Genomic DNA, 12,685 nt, shown 5'->3' on the forward strand with positions numbered 1-12,685 from the left:
CCATACACACACACACCACACACATACACACATAAACACACACACACACACACACACACACACACACACACACATAGAGCCAGGCATGGCTATACTCCCTGCCTTCAGTCCCAGCACTTAGGAGGAAGCAGGCAGATCTCTGTGAGTTTGAAGCCAGCTTTGGCTACAGAGTGAGTTCCAAGCCAGCCAAAGCTACATAGTAAGACTTTGTCTCAGAAAAAAAAAAAAAAAGAAGAAAAGAAAAAGAGAAAGAGAACCAAACACTAAAAGGAGAGAGGAGAGACAGACAGAGCAGGGAAAGAAAAGGAGAAAGAACTTCTCTTGAGCTTGGAGCTGAGATTGTCCCCTACCCAGGGGTCTCCTCTCTCCACAGCCAACCCACTCTACCCTCCAGGACTGTCCGATGTTCATCCACCCAAACCAGAAAGATAAAGGATGGACCAGATGAGTCAAAAAAGGAACAGGGTGGGAAGGCAGAACAGGACAGGCAAAGCAGGAACGGACGCTCTCATCCGGCAGGCGCAGCCATGGCTCACTAACTCCCCATCCCTTCCTTTATTCATGGCATTCCCAGCAGACGGACGGACGCTGTTGTGTGTGGTCTGAGGAGAGTGCCTTGCCTCAGTCTGGAGGGAGGAACAGATGCACTTAGGTCTACAACAAACTGAGTGGCGGCTGTGTGCCCAGACAAAGGCAGGCTAAGTACCTTTGGTGCAGGAGGCTGCAGGCTCCGATTTCCACCCCTCAGGACTCAGGCCAAACAGAGTCGCAAAACAGTCAAACATCTCCTCTTCTGTCATGTGTTCGCCTGGGCATTGGAGTGTAAAGGGAGTCCCGTTAAATCATGGGCTCTGTCTAGAGCTGGGGTTGAGAATTAGGAGAAGCTCTTTCGTTTGTTTGTTTTGAGGCTGGCTCTCATGGATCCCAACCTGGCCTCAAACTTATTATAAAGCTGAGGGGGAACCTTTGACTTCCTGAACCTCCTACCTCTACCTCCCAAGTACTGGGGTTCCAGATTTGGGTAACCGGGTCCGGTTTGTGTGGTACTCGGGAGTCAGCCCAGGGCTCTGAGCATGTTAGGCAAGCGCTGTACAGGGCGACACCTGGAGCCCAACTGGGAACTTTTGACCTTCCTGCCTCTACTTCCCAAGTGCTGGAATTACAGTTGTATCACCACATCTGGCTGGAGATCCTTTTACATTTCCTATCTATCTATCTATCTATCTATCTATCTATCTATCTATCTATCTACTATCTATCTATCTATCTATCTATCATCTATCTATCTATCTACTATCTATCTATCTATCTATCTACCTACTATCTATCTACTATCTATCTATCCATCTATCATCTATCTACTATCTATCTATCCATCTATCATCTATCTATCATCTATCTATCTATCTATCTATCTACCTACCTACTATCTATCTATCTACTATCTATCTATCTATCTATCATCTATCTATCTATCATCTATCTATCTATCTATCTATCTATCTATCTATCTATCATCTATCTATCTATCATCTATCTACTATCTATCTATCTATCTACTATCTATCTATCTATCTATCTATCATCTATCTATCTATCATCTATCTATCATCTATCTATCTATCATCTATCTATCTATCTATCTATCTATCTATCTATCTATCCATCTATCATCTAGTGTGTGTGTGTGTGTGTGTGTGTGTGTGTGTCACCCTTACTTGTGTGGAGGTCAGAGGACAAGCTCTGGGAGTTCCCTCTGTGGGTATAGAGACTGAACTCTGTTCCTCAGCCTTAATAGCAAGCACACTACTGGACGAGCCACCCCACTGGCCCCTTGCCAGAGAGCTTAAATACAAGTAAGTATTCTACTGTTTCTTTGAACAGAAAGACATCTATGGAGTCCCATCTGTCCCGATACTCCCTTATATGGCACTACAAAGCTAGGGAGAAGATGCTGGGGCTATAGAAAGAGGCAGGGTGACTAGGGTAAAGGCTGGGCTCTACTTTACTTCAAGCTTCCTCTTCTCGGAGCTATCCTAGTTTACAATAAAAAAAAGCTCCATGCAGGGCTGGAGAGATGGCTCAGTGGTTAAGAGCACTGACTGCTCTCCTAGAGATCCTGAGTTCAATTCCCAGCAACCACACGGTGGCTCACAACCATCTGTAATAGGATCTGATGCCCTCTTCTGGTGTGGCTGAAGACAGCTACAGTATACTCACATCCATAAATGTTTGAAAGAAATGTTTGAAGTTCCTTGCCTGTAAGATATGCCAGACAGCACAAGACAACCCTTACATCGTTGGCACAAATGCAGGTAGTAGCCCGGGTGTGGCTTGATGTCATGAATTAATCCTGACCTCGTGATAGTTTATCAGGAGACTGATAAACTGGCTAACACCTCCCTGTTTTACAAGCTGGGCTGGGTGTGGTGCTGTATGCCTCCAATCGCATCAACTGGGAGGCTGAGGCTGAGAATGGAGAAAGCTCTACAGCTCGAGGCCAGTCTGGGCCACAAAACAAAACGAAGCAATTGAGTGGCGATGGGACCAGAAGTCTGGGGAAGCTGAGTGCGATGTGTACTTTTCTTTAAATGTGTTTTTGGGGATGGGTAGGCAGGGGAGCACGTACCATGGCCAGTGCTTAGAGACCAAAGTCTAACTTCTTCCACCAAGTAAGTCTGGGGGTTGGACTCAGGTCACCAGGCTTTGTGACAAACACCTTTACCCCACTTTGTCATCTTGCTGGCCCATGAATCAACTTTCTCACTTCTGGGTCAGGGACCTTCTCACTAACAGGGACCCTTGCCAGATAAGACAGTCCAAGATGACCTCTGAGGTCAAAGCCCTGTCACATGGGCATTCCTTGTGTATGCTATCAGATGTCCTTGCCCAGTCTTACCTTTAGTGAGGAGCATGTTCAGGAAATCTTCTCTCTGAATAGCCTTTTTCCCCTCAGAATTGGTGAAACCAAGCACATCAAAGCTTTTCTGGATGCCATCGAAGGTGTTGCCGAAAGGCGGCCTATGGTTGAGATAAACTTTGAGGAAATCCGGTAAGTTGATTTTGTCGATCAGCTTCCCGGTGTCCACGTATTCACTGAATTTGATCTCATTAAACATGTCCTCAATCTAGAGAAGAGATCAGTAAGTAAATGAAGACAATGGTCAACATAAACAAATATTTGGTTATTTCAAAAAAAAAAAAAAACTTGATTGGGCCACTCGTGAAAACTAGAAAGGAACGTGTGTTTGTAGGTTGTGTCATGTCCTCCCCGCCCCAGGAAAGGATGCTGAAGTCCTAATCTTGGGGACCTTATTAGGAATGGGGTCACTGCAGAGGTAATTATAAAAGAAGGTCATGCTGGAGTAGGGTGGCTTTCAATCCAAAATGTCCATTGCTAAACCGTTACAGCTCGGAGCTGAACGCAGCGGGATACCAGGCACACCTGTTCCCTCAAGGTCAAGAAACGGAATGCAAGTGTCAGAATGTGGAAGGAATCCCAAAAGAGTCACCAGACAGCCAGAGAGCCGTCACAGGGAGCGTATGGCCCTGCTGGCACTGATGTTACGTTCTGTCAGAGGACAAAATTCTGTCGTTTTAGCACACGCTAAGCCCCAGGATCCAGTCAAAATAAAACAATCGTTTAAAGACTTCCTTTTAAAATGATCTCTATGCACCTGTGTCTCTATGTATACGTAGATGCCTGTGTGTGCCGGAAGAGGGTGTTAAATCCCTTGGAGCTGGAGTCACAGGTGGTCACGGGCCCCCTGATGTGTGGGTGAGGAACCAAACTCTGGTTCTCTGCAGGAAGGAACAGCGAGGGCCCTTATCCCAAGCCATCTCTTCAGCCCCGAATTTCTTGTGTTTTAAGCCACTCGATCTGTGTCCTTTTATCCTGCCCTGATGATGTCACACTGTTCATATCATGTGGACTGTCATGAATGCTATTCAACTGTGTCGCCTTTCACCCCGAGGGTCTCACAGTATAGCTATCAACCACTTCCTCACTCTGACGCATACACATTTGCTTGTTTTTTTTTTTTTTTTTTTTTTTTGGTTCTTTTTTTTCGGAGCTGGGGACCAAACCCAGGGCCTTGCGCTTCCTAGGTAAGCGCTCTACCACTGAGCTAAATCCCCAGCCCCAACATTTGCTTGTTTTAAAGGCAGAGTCTAGCCAGGCATGGTGGTACACACCTGCTTCCTTGTGGCCAGGAAACAGAGCCTCGACGTGCCTTAGATGCAATGCCAACCTGTGCCTACCTAACAAGTTCGAAGGTAGCCACTGATAGACAGAGAGATTCTGTTTCAATTAACAAACAAAAAAAGGACTTCCCAAGATAGAGTCTACAAGGATTTCAAAATGAGTTTGGCTGAATAAGTATGGATTTCAATGAGGAACTCGAATACGTGGTTCACGTCCTAGAACATTTTTTTATTTTTTATTTAAATTTTAAAGTTAGTATACAGACAGCTATTGCCATGCATGCCTTTAATCTCAGCACTCGGGAGGCAGAGGCAGGTGGACTTCTGTGAGTTGGAGGCCAGCCTGGTCTACACAATGAGTTTCTAGCCAGCCAGAACTACATAGTGCCACTCTGGAGAGAGAGAGCTACAGAGCAAGAGACAGAGAGACAGAGACAGAGAGAGAGAGAGACAGACAGAGAGACACACACAACGAGAGACAGAGAGACACAGAGAGAGAGAGACAGAGACAGAGAGAGAGAGAGGCAGACACAGAGAGATACACAGAGAGACAGAGACAGACAGACAGAGAGACACAGAGACACAGAGAGATACACAGAGAGAGAGAGACACAGAGAGAGAGAGACAGACACACACACAGAGAGAGAGAGAGAGAGAGAGAGAGAGAGAGAGAGAGAGAGAGAGTTTTCTAAGAAATGCACTGGGGTTGGGGATTTAGCTCAGTGGTAGAGCGCTTGCCTAGGAAGCGCAAGGCCCTGGGTTCGATCCCCAGCTCCGAAAAAAAAAAAGAACCAAAAAAAAAAAATGCATTGAAACCTATTAGAACTGGTAAAACGTTCCTGGGTATGATATCGATCTGTGAAACTCAAGAGTGGCCAGGTAGCTCAGCAGTTAGCATCTGTAACTGACCTTGCAGCAGATCCACAGGATCGGAACCATTAACTTCCGTTCTGACCCGACTTCAGTAGGCACTGCATGCGCATGGGTCCCATGCACACACGCAGATAAAACACTCAAACGCATAAAATAAAAAGTTGAATATGTAAAAATTGATTGTATTTCATACACTAGACACCACAGAGAATTATTAAGAAAATTCCATTTCATTTTTGAAAATGGGTACATGAACGTGTGTGTGTGTGTATGTGTGTAGTACAGGTACATGTAGGCCTCAGGGGACATGAGAAGAACAGTGGACACCATGTGGATTCCACGTCTACCTGAGGCGCCATCTCACCAGCCCAATAATTTTTATTTCTAGTAGCACCGAGCTCAATAAACTCTTTGGAATAATTTTTAACCAAAAAGTGTAAGCCCTAAAAACTATGAAGCTGGAGAGATAGCTCAGTGGTTAGAGCACTGACTGCTCTTCCAGAGGTCCTGAGTTCAAATCCCAGCAACTGCATGGTGGCTCACAGCCATCTGTAATGGGATCTGATGCCCTCTTCTGGTGTGTCTGAAGACAGCTACAGTGTACACGTATAAATAAATAAATCTTCAAAAACTATAAAACCGGGTAGAAGTTAAGAAAAACCTAAATTAATGGAAAGATTCCTAATTTGGAGCTTGGAAGACTTAAGGGTGTTCTCCAAATTGATTGACTGGTCTCCTGCCTAGCCTGTCCCAGGCCCTGAGTTCTACCCTCAGCACCAGCAGGAAACAACCAAATGAGATCCCTAACCCCAGCTGGCCTTTCTGTTGGTGTGGAAACCGACGAGTTGCTTCTGAAATTAATACTGCGAAATAGCAGGAAAAAGTAGAACAGACAAAACTGTAGGGGAAAATGGATCAGGGGGTTGGGGATTTGGCTCAGTGGTAGAGCGCTTGCCTAGCAAGCGCAAGGCCCTGGGTTCGGTCCCCAGCTCCGAAAAAGAAAAAAAAAAAAAAAAGAAAAAAAAAAAAAAGAAATAGCAAGGAAAAGATGGCAAGGGTCATAAACTATGGGGCTGGGGATTTAGCTCAGTGGTAGAGCGCTTACCTAGGAAGCGCAAGGCCCTGGGTTCGGTCCCCAGCTCCGAAAAAAAAGAACCAAAAAAAAAAAAAAAAAGAAAATGGATCGGAGCTCAAGGACTCATGCGGCCCCATCTCAGTTCAAACCCTACTACCATCCTGTGGGCATCAGCGGTGTGGCTCTGGCGTAATGGCAGACACATAGAACACAGAAATGCAATTAAGAGCATAGCAAGAGGACTGGAGAGATGCCTCAGTGGTTAGGAGCCCCAGCTGCTCTTGCAGAGGACCTGAATTCAATTCCCAGTACCCACATGGTGGCTCACAACCATCTGGCACTCCAGACCAAGGGGACCCAATGTCCTCTTCTGCCCCCTGCCCCAGCCACACAACATAAAAAGTAACAATAAAAATTTAAATAGTTTTAATTTCATTCATTTGTGTATCTGTGACACACTGACACACACACACACACACACACACACACACACACACACCCTTGTGCATATTTGGAGGCCATGCAGATAGCTTGCTGGTGTTAAATATGGTTCTGAGAGACTGAATTTTGGTTATCAGGCTTGCCAGCAAGCACCCTTACCCACTGAGCCATCTTGCCAGCCCCAGATATTTTGTTGTTCTTAATCTTAATTTTTATTTATTTTTAATTATTCTAATTTTTTTATACCGTGGGTGGGGGTGGGGTGGGGATGGGTCTCACTGAGTAGCCCTGGCTGGCCCAGAATCCACTATCTAGACCAGGCTGACCCGAAACTCGCAGACATCCACCTGCGTCTGCCTCCTGAGTACTAAGATTAAAGACAGGAACTGTCGTGTCTGACTCAGTTTCTATTTTTGCTGACCTAACTTGCCACCCAACTGCCTCAAGCAGGTCGCTAATTTCTCTTTCAAACCACCAGTTCACTAAAGAAGAGAATCGTCAGCATCTCTATTTCCTCCTGTGTCGCTTTCCTCAGACACCATGCACCTCATGCTGCGAGCTGAGTGCAAACGGTGTCTGAGGTCTCCATTTCTCCCTACCTCACTGGCGTGTACAGTTTTGTTACTTGAGCCTGTGCCTCCCGGCCCAGGGTTTACTTGCTTCCACTTTAAAGACACTTAAACCGAGAGATTGTTGAAAACCTGTTGCTTTTTCAAGCTGCTCCCTGGGGCAGCTAAAAGCCTTGGGGGAGGGGAGCCTTCATTCTCATTCTCTCTCGTGCAGAATTTTGCGGCTTAGATACAGGTGTCTGGTTGGAGGAGGAGAGGAGGCGTGACGGCTTCCCCCTAATGTGCGAAGGAGAACTGCTGGATTCTGGCAGCCCCAGCTCTTGGGAAACAGCATTACTGGTTCCGAGGAAGTGTAACTGAAGCTGTGTACACGCTGTGTGTGAGGACAGGGTTTCATAATTAGAATCTTCACAGTTAACGTTTACATTTGACACAACGTTAGATTACACGTGAATTGTGTGAATATTAAAAACTGTTAGATTAACTGATGTGCTATGTTAGTATGTTAGTATATTAACTAACATGTTACGTATGTAATTTTAATACTCCGAGGCATGCTATGTATGTGCACTATGTATGTGCTTGGTGTCTGAGGGGACCAGAAAGGGGTGTTAGATCCCCTAGAACTATAGTTACTAATGGTTGTGACCCGCCATGTGGGTGCTGGGAGCTGAGCCTGAGTCTTTTTTACTGTAAGCTCCTAACCTCTGAGCCATGTCCCCAGACCAGTTTTAAAAACTGTAGTCATACTGGGGCAGGAGAGATGACTCATGGCTGAGAGCACTGGGGCTGGAGAGAGGACTCATGGCTGAGAGCACTGGGGCTGGAGAGAGGACTCATGGCTGAGAGCACTGGGGCTGGAGAGAGGACTCATGGCTGAGAGCACTGGGGCTGGAGAGAGGACTCATGGCTGAGAGCACTGGGGCTGGAGAGAGGACTCATGGCTGAGAGCACTGGGGCTGGAGAGAGGACTCATGGCTGAGAGCACTGGGGCTGGAGAGAGGACTCATGGCTGAGAGCACTGGGGCTGGAGAGAGGACTCATGGCTGAGAGCACTGGGGCTGGAGAGAGGACTCATGGCTGAGAGCACTGGGGCTGGAGAGAGGACTCATGGCTGAGAGCACTGGGGCTGGAGAGAGGACTCATGGCTGAGAGCACTGGTTTCTTTTGCAGAGGATGCAGGTTTGATTCCAACCACCCACATGGCGGCTCGCAGCTGTAATTCCAGCTCCAGGGGATCTGATACCCTTTTCCCGGCCTCCGTGGATACCAGACACACAGGACGCCTACAAACACACATGCGTGTAAGACACACATACATACACACACTTTAAAAATGTCAACATGTGGGGTTGGGGATTTAGCTCAGTGGTAGAGCGCTTGCCTAGCAAGTGCAGGGCCCTGGGTTCAGTCCCCAGCTCCAGAAAAAAAAAAAAAAAATGTCGGGCTGGAGAGATGGCTCAGTGGCTAAGAGCACGGACTGCTCTTCCAGAGGTCCTGAGTTCAAATTCCAGCAACCACATGGTGGCTCACAACCATCTATGATGATGTCTGATGCCCTCTTCTGGTGTCTGAAGACAGCTACAACATACTTACATATAATAAATAAATAAATCTTTAAAAAAAATGTCAACATGTAAAAATTTGGTAAGTTTAATGGTTAAGACGCGCACACACCACGCCTTACTTAGTAACGAGTAAAGTGGCCATTTCGGATGACAGACAGATCTTCAAATTCTCTGTGTAGCCCTGGATATACTGGAACTCGCTCTGCTGGCCCCAAAACTCAAGAGATCCGCCTGCCTCTGCCTTCCGTGCTGGGGTTAGAGGTATGCACCAACACCCATCCAGCCTGTCTTCAAGTTCTAACGCCGCCATTTTCTGTGCATGGGACCTCTGGTGCACTGTTTAACATACCGTATGTTGAACTTTCTTGAGAGAGGGACACGCAGGGTAAACGCATGCGCACTGGAGCCGTTTTTGCTCTGCTTAGTCTGGCTTTGATTTTCGTGAATTGTTTGAGACAGAGCTCGTGTAGCGCGTGCTGGCCTCAAGCTTGCGATGGCGCAGAGGATGTCCTAGAACTTCTGATCTCACTGACATGTGCTGCTATGCCTGGTTCATGTGGTGCTGGGGATCGAACCCATGGCCTTCCTGCATGCTAGGTGAGCACTCTCAGCTCCATCCTCAGCCTGCACTAGGCTGTTCTGACTCACACGAGTAGTAGTGCCTGCCCAGGGTAGGGATGGGACCGACGGTAATTAGGCTGAGATTATTTTTTCCCTCTGTGCTTTCTAATTACAATTCGTGTAATTACAAAATAAATTATAATTCTATGCTAATGATATATGATCAACTTTATAAGTGTATAAATTATAATACATATACACTACTGACGGAATGTATGATTTGAGGCAATTCTTCACTACGACGACAAAAGGAATCGACACGTCTGCCTTAGTCAGATCGAGAGTCCCAAGATCTCGGCGGGTGCTCTCAGGACAAACCACTCAGGAGGTGATTCACCTCTTCCTCCCTCAGGAGTGCTGCTTGGGCTGGCGAGATGGCTCGACGGGTAAAAGGGCTTGTGGCACACACTTGGCTCCTTCAGTTCAATCCCCGGTGAGAGGCTGAGTCCTGAGAGCTGTCCTCTGACCTCCACACGTACACGTCATGCAGCACACTCGTGGTAATAATGCTAAGTGGGGAGTCGGCAGCTTGGCCTTCCTGGTGACCCCTTTCTAAGCCTATTCGCTGTCCTTAGTGACAGAGGCAGGTTTTGCAGTGTGTCTAAATGAAGTTCCTGCTTAGGATGAGGACTGTGGGGATGGCTGTGGCCCTCCCAGTGCCTTCTGAATGTCCCGGGTGTGAAGGTGACTTGGGAGATTCGGGAGGCCAGGATGCTCAGGCCTGGTTGTCCGCAGCCAGGCTATTTACAGTATTTTCACCCTCGTCCACTGTCCTCTGAGGCTGTCATCCATTTCGTCCACCTGGAGAGTTTTCATAGTTCCAAGGGCAGCTTCTTGTGCCTGGAGATCCTGACTTTATTAGTTTAGGGGTGTACTATTTAAGAGTTCCCCAGGTGATCTGGAGTGTGGCTGAATTTGAGAAGCCTTTAAGACCAGAGTTCTTAGACTGCCAGGGCCAAAATGGCCTGGAGGGCTTATTAACAAGAGGGATTCCAGCTCGGTGAGGCTGGGGTTGTGAGGGGAGAACACGCTTAGTTTACACATCCTGGGGACGCTCTATACTGAGAACCAGTGTTCTTGACTCAGGGGAAGGCGGGCTCACAGAGGTGACATTCATGCGCCTAGCCTGTGGCTTTCCTCAGAGCAAGGGCAGGTGGCAGCCGCAGTGGGTGAGGGAGTTGTTTGGGTTCGCAGCTGTCCCCTGGGAAGCTGCAGCAGTGGCTCTCAGCTCTACTCCCCAGGCTGCCTGGTGTGGACCTCAGAGTTGCTCAGGGAAACGTGAACGAGGAGAGACTGAATGGAGGAAGCAGACGGTGATGGGCGATGGGCAATGGGAAAAAAAAATATTAAAAGTTAAAATTCCCGGGCTGGAGAAATGGCTCAGCGGTTAAAAGTTCCGACTGCTCTTCCAGAGGTCCTGAGTTCAATTCCCAGCAACCACATGGTGGCTCACAACCATCTGTAATGAGGTCTGGTGTGTCTGAAGACAGCTACAGTGTACTCGTATACATTAAATAAATAAATAAATAAATAAATAAATCTTTAAAAAAAAAAAGTTAAAATTCCCAAAAGCAGGACCGGAGAGGTCGCTTAGGTAGGAGTGCCTGCTGCCCCTGTAGGGGCCCACGTTCAGTTTCTAGTACCCATGCGGGGCAGCTCACAACTGCCTGTGGCTCCAGCTTCAAGGGACTTGACACCCTCTTTTGGCTTCTGAGGGGACACACACACACACACACACACACACACACACAACTAAAAGTAAAAAAATCAGTTGGACTTGGTGGCACACACCTTTAATCCCAGAACCTGGAAGACAGAGGCAGGAGGATCTCTGTGAGTTTCTGGCCAGCCGGATCTACAGAGTGAGTTCCAGGATAGCTAGGAATATCATGTGGCTCAACTTCTGGTTTGTTTGAGGTAGTATTTATTCAATAGTTTCTCACCCGATCGATAATCTTAAACATCTAGACGTACAGCATGCCGTCCCTTGTTAGTTTGCCACCCCAGGCCCTGCAACACAAGGGTGACCTGCTCTTGGTGGCCTGCGTCCCTCCCCCGGAATGATTTTCCTTCAGCCCATTCTTGAACCCCAAAGGCCTTTTTGGTTGGCAATCCCTGTTGTCAGCCACGGGAAGCCACTGGGGGCTTTTGAATCATGCTTTATAATTAAGTTTTATGAGCTCCCTATTAAGTGGAGAGGAACCTGATACACTTGAACTGGGGCCATTCCCGTTTTTGTTTTCTTTTTTTCAGAAGGCGGCTCCGGGTGGCCAGAGTGCTTCCTTCTGGGAGAGCGTCATGGCCACGCCGGGCTGGAGGGCTCTCCATACCTCTCCATATGTACTCCCCCCACCCTCTTCCTGTCACACAAAACACCCTGAAACACCCTCGACATAAGGAAGTCAGTCCTCTGCCACATCATGCTGACCCCGTGCCCTCTCCCAGTTGTCCGCTCCAGCGTTTTCCCACTGGTCTGGGGCAAAGGAGTGCGCTGGAGAGGGTTGAATCACAGCCAGACTGATTCTCAGTGCCACCGGGAGACACTCCCAGCCCTGCTGCTGCTTCTGTGTGGTTTGCTCTGTTCTTGTCCTGGGGACATGTCCCCTAAGACCCCAACAGGTCACGGAGAGCGCTAAACCTTTAACAACCATTTTTCTTTTACAGAAAGGATCTCACAAGGAGCCCAGGCTAGCCCCAAACTCTATATGTAACCTCGAACGTCTGATCCTTCTGCCCCCGCCTTCATGTGCTGGGAGGACGGGTGCCACTGGGCCCAGTTCCCATGCCTGTACTTTTTTTCTTATTCTTTTTTTTTTAAATACAAGGTGCTTTCCCTGCAGAAAGGCTGTAGCTTATTCACTAGGACCTATAATCACACAAGTACAAATGTCCTCTTCTCAATCTGTGGGGACAAGGTTGGTTCTTACCACAGGTTTTAGAACATGCCGTTCGGCTCGCTGTTATCATCACCGTTTTGGGCTCCAGCCTATGGTATTGCACGTGCCCAGTGGGCAAACTGCTCAACCCTTCTTCCCGTATGAAGCAGAGAACGTTTACCTTTCCAGAGTAAAAGAGACCCTTAACGGCTTCTGCGGCATACCCTGGCAGCGCTATGTCCCCACTGTAGGGCCTTTCAGTAACTTGAGGGTGACAGATTACACTGTGGTATTGCAATATGCATCAGGCAACAGACATAGATACTAGGTGACTAATGGGGGAGTGTATGTAGCCTGCGGACTTGTAAAGGATTTAAAGAGACAGTCCTGCCTCAGTGCCAAGACCTGTAGCTGTTCCCAAAACCATAGGGTAGCTGGTAAGTTACCTACCACTCTCGG

The 12,685-nt window shown here is 47.6% G+C and overlaps 1 protein-coding gene and 1 long non-coding RNA gene across 6 annotated transcripts in view; one reads left to right on the plus strand and one right to left on the minus strand.

Annotated features, from left to right (window-relative positions):
• LOC120095967 (uncharacterized) overlaps positions 1-9,566 on the plus strand; it is a 29,867-nt gene extending 20,301 nt beyond the window's left edge. For 4 of the 5 annotated variants that reach the window (XR_005491959.2, XR_005491957.2, XR_005491958.2 and 1 more), the window contains 2 exons: positions 2,957-3,052; positions 3,412-3,666. This is a non-coding gene — a long non-coding RNA (uncharacterized LOC120095967). Of the gene's footprint in view, positions 1-2,956; positions 3,053-3,411; positions 3,667-7,375 lie in introns of those variants that run through there. The other variant, XR_010056766.1, reaches the window with a different exon arrangement.
• Cfap251 (cilia and flagella associated protein 251) overlaps positions 1-12,685 on the minus strand; it is a 74,728-nt gene that overhangs the window by 1,953 nt on the left and 60,090 nt on the right. The window contains exons 20-21 of the mRNA XM_008769275.3: positions 2,900-3,128; positions 707-808 (exon numbers count right to left, since the gene is read on the minus strand). Of these exons, the coding sequence (XP_008767497.2) occupies positions 707-808; positions 2,900-3,128 (331 nt within the window). The remainder of the gene's footprint in view (positions 1-706; positions 809-2,899; positions 3,129-12,685) is intronic.

Source organism: Rattus norvegicus, chromosome 12 (assembly GCF_036323735.1).
Source record: "Rattus norvegicus strain BN/NHsdMcwi chromosome 12, GRCr8, whole genome shotgun sequence".
NCBI lineage: Eukaryota > Metazoa > Chordata > Mammalia > Rodentia > Muridae > Rattus > Rattus norvegicus.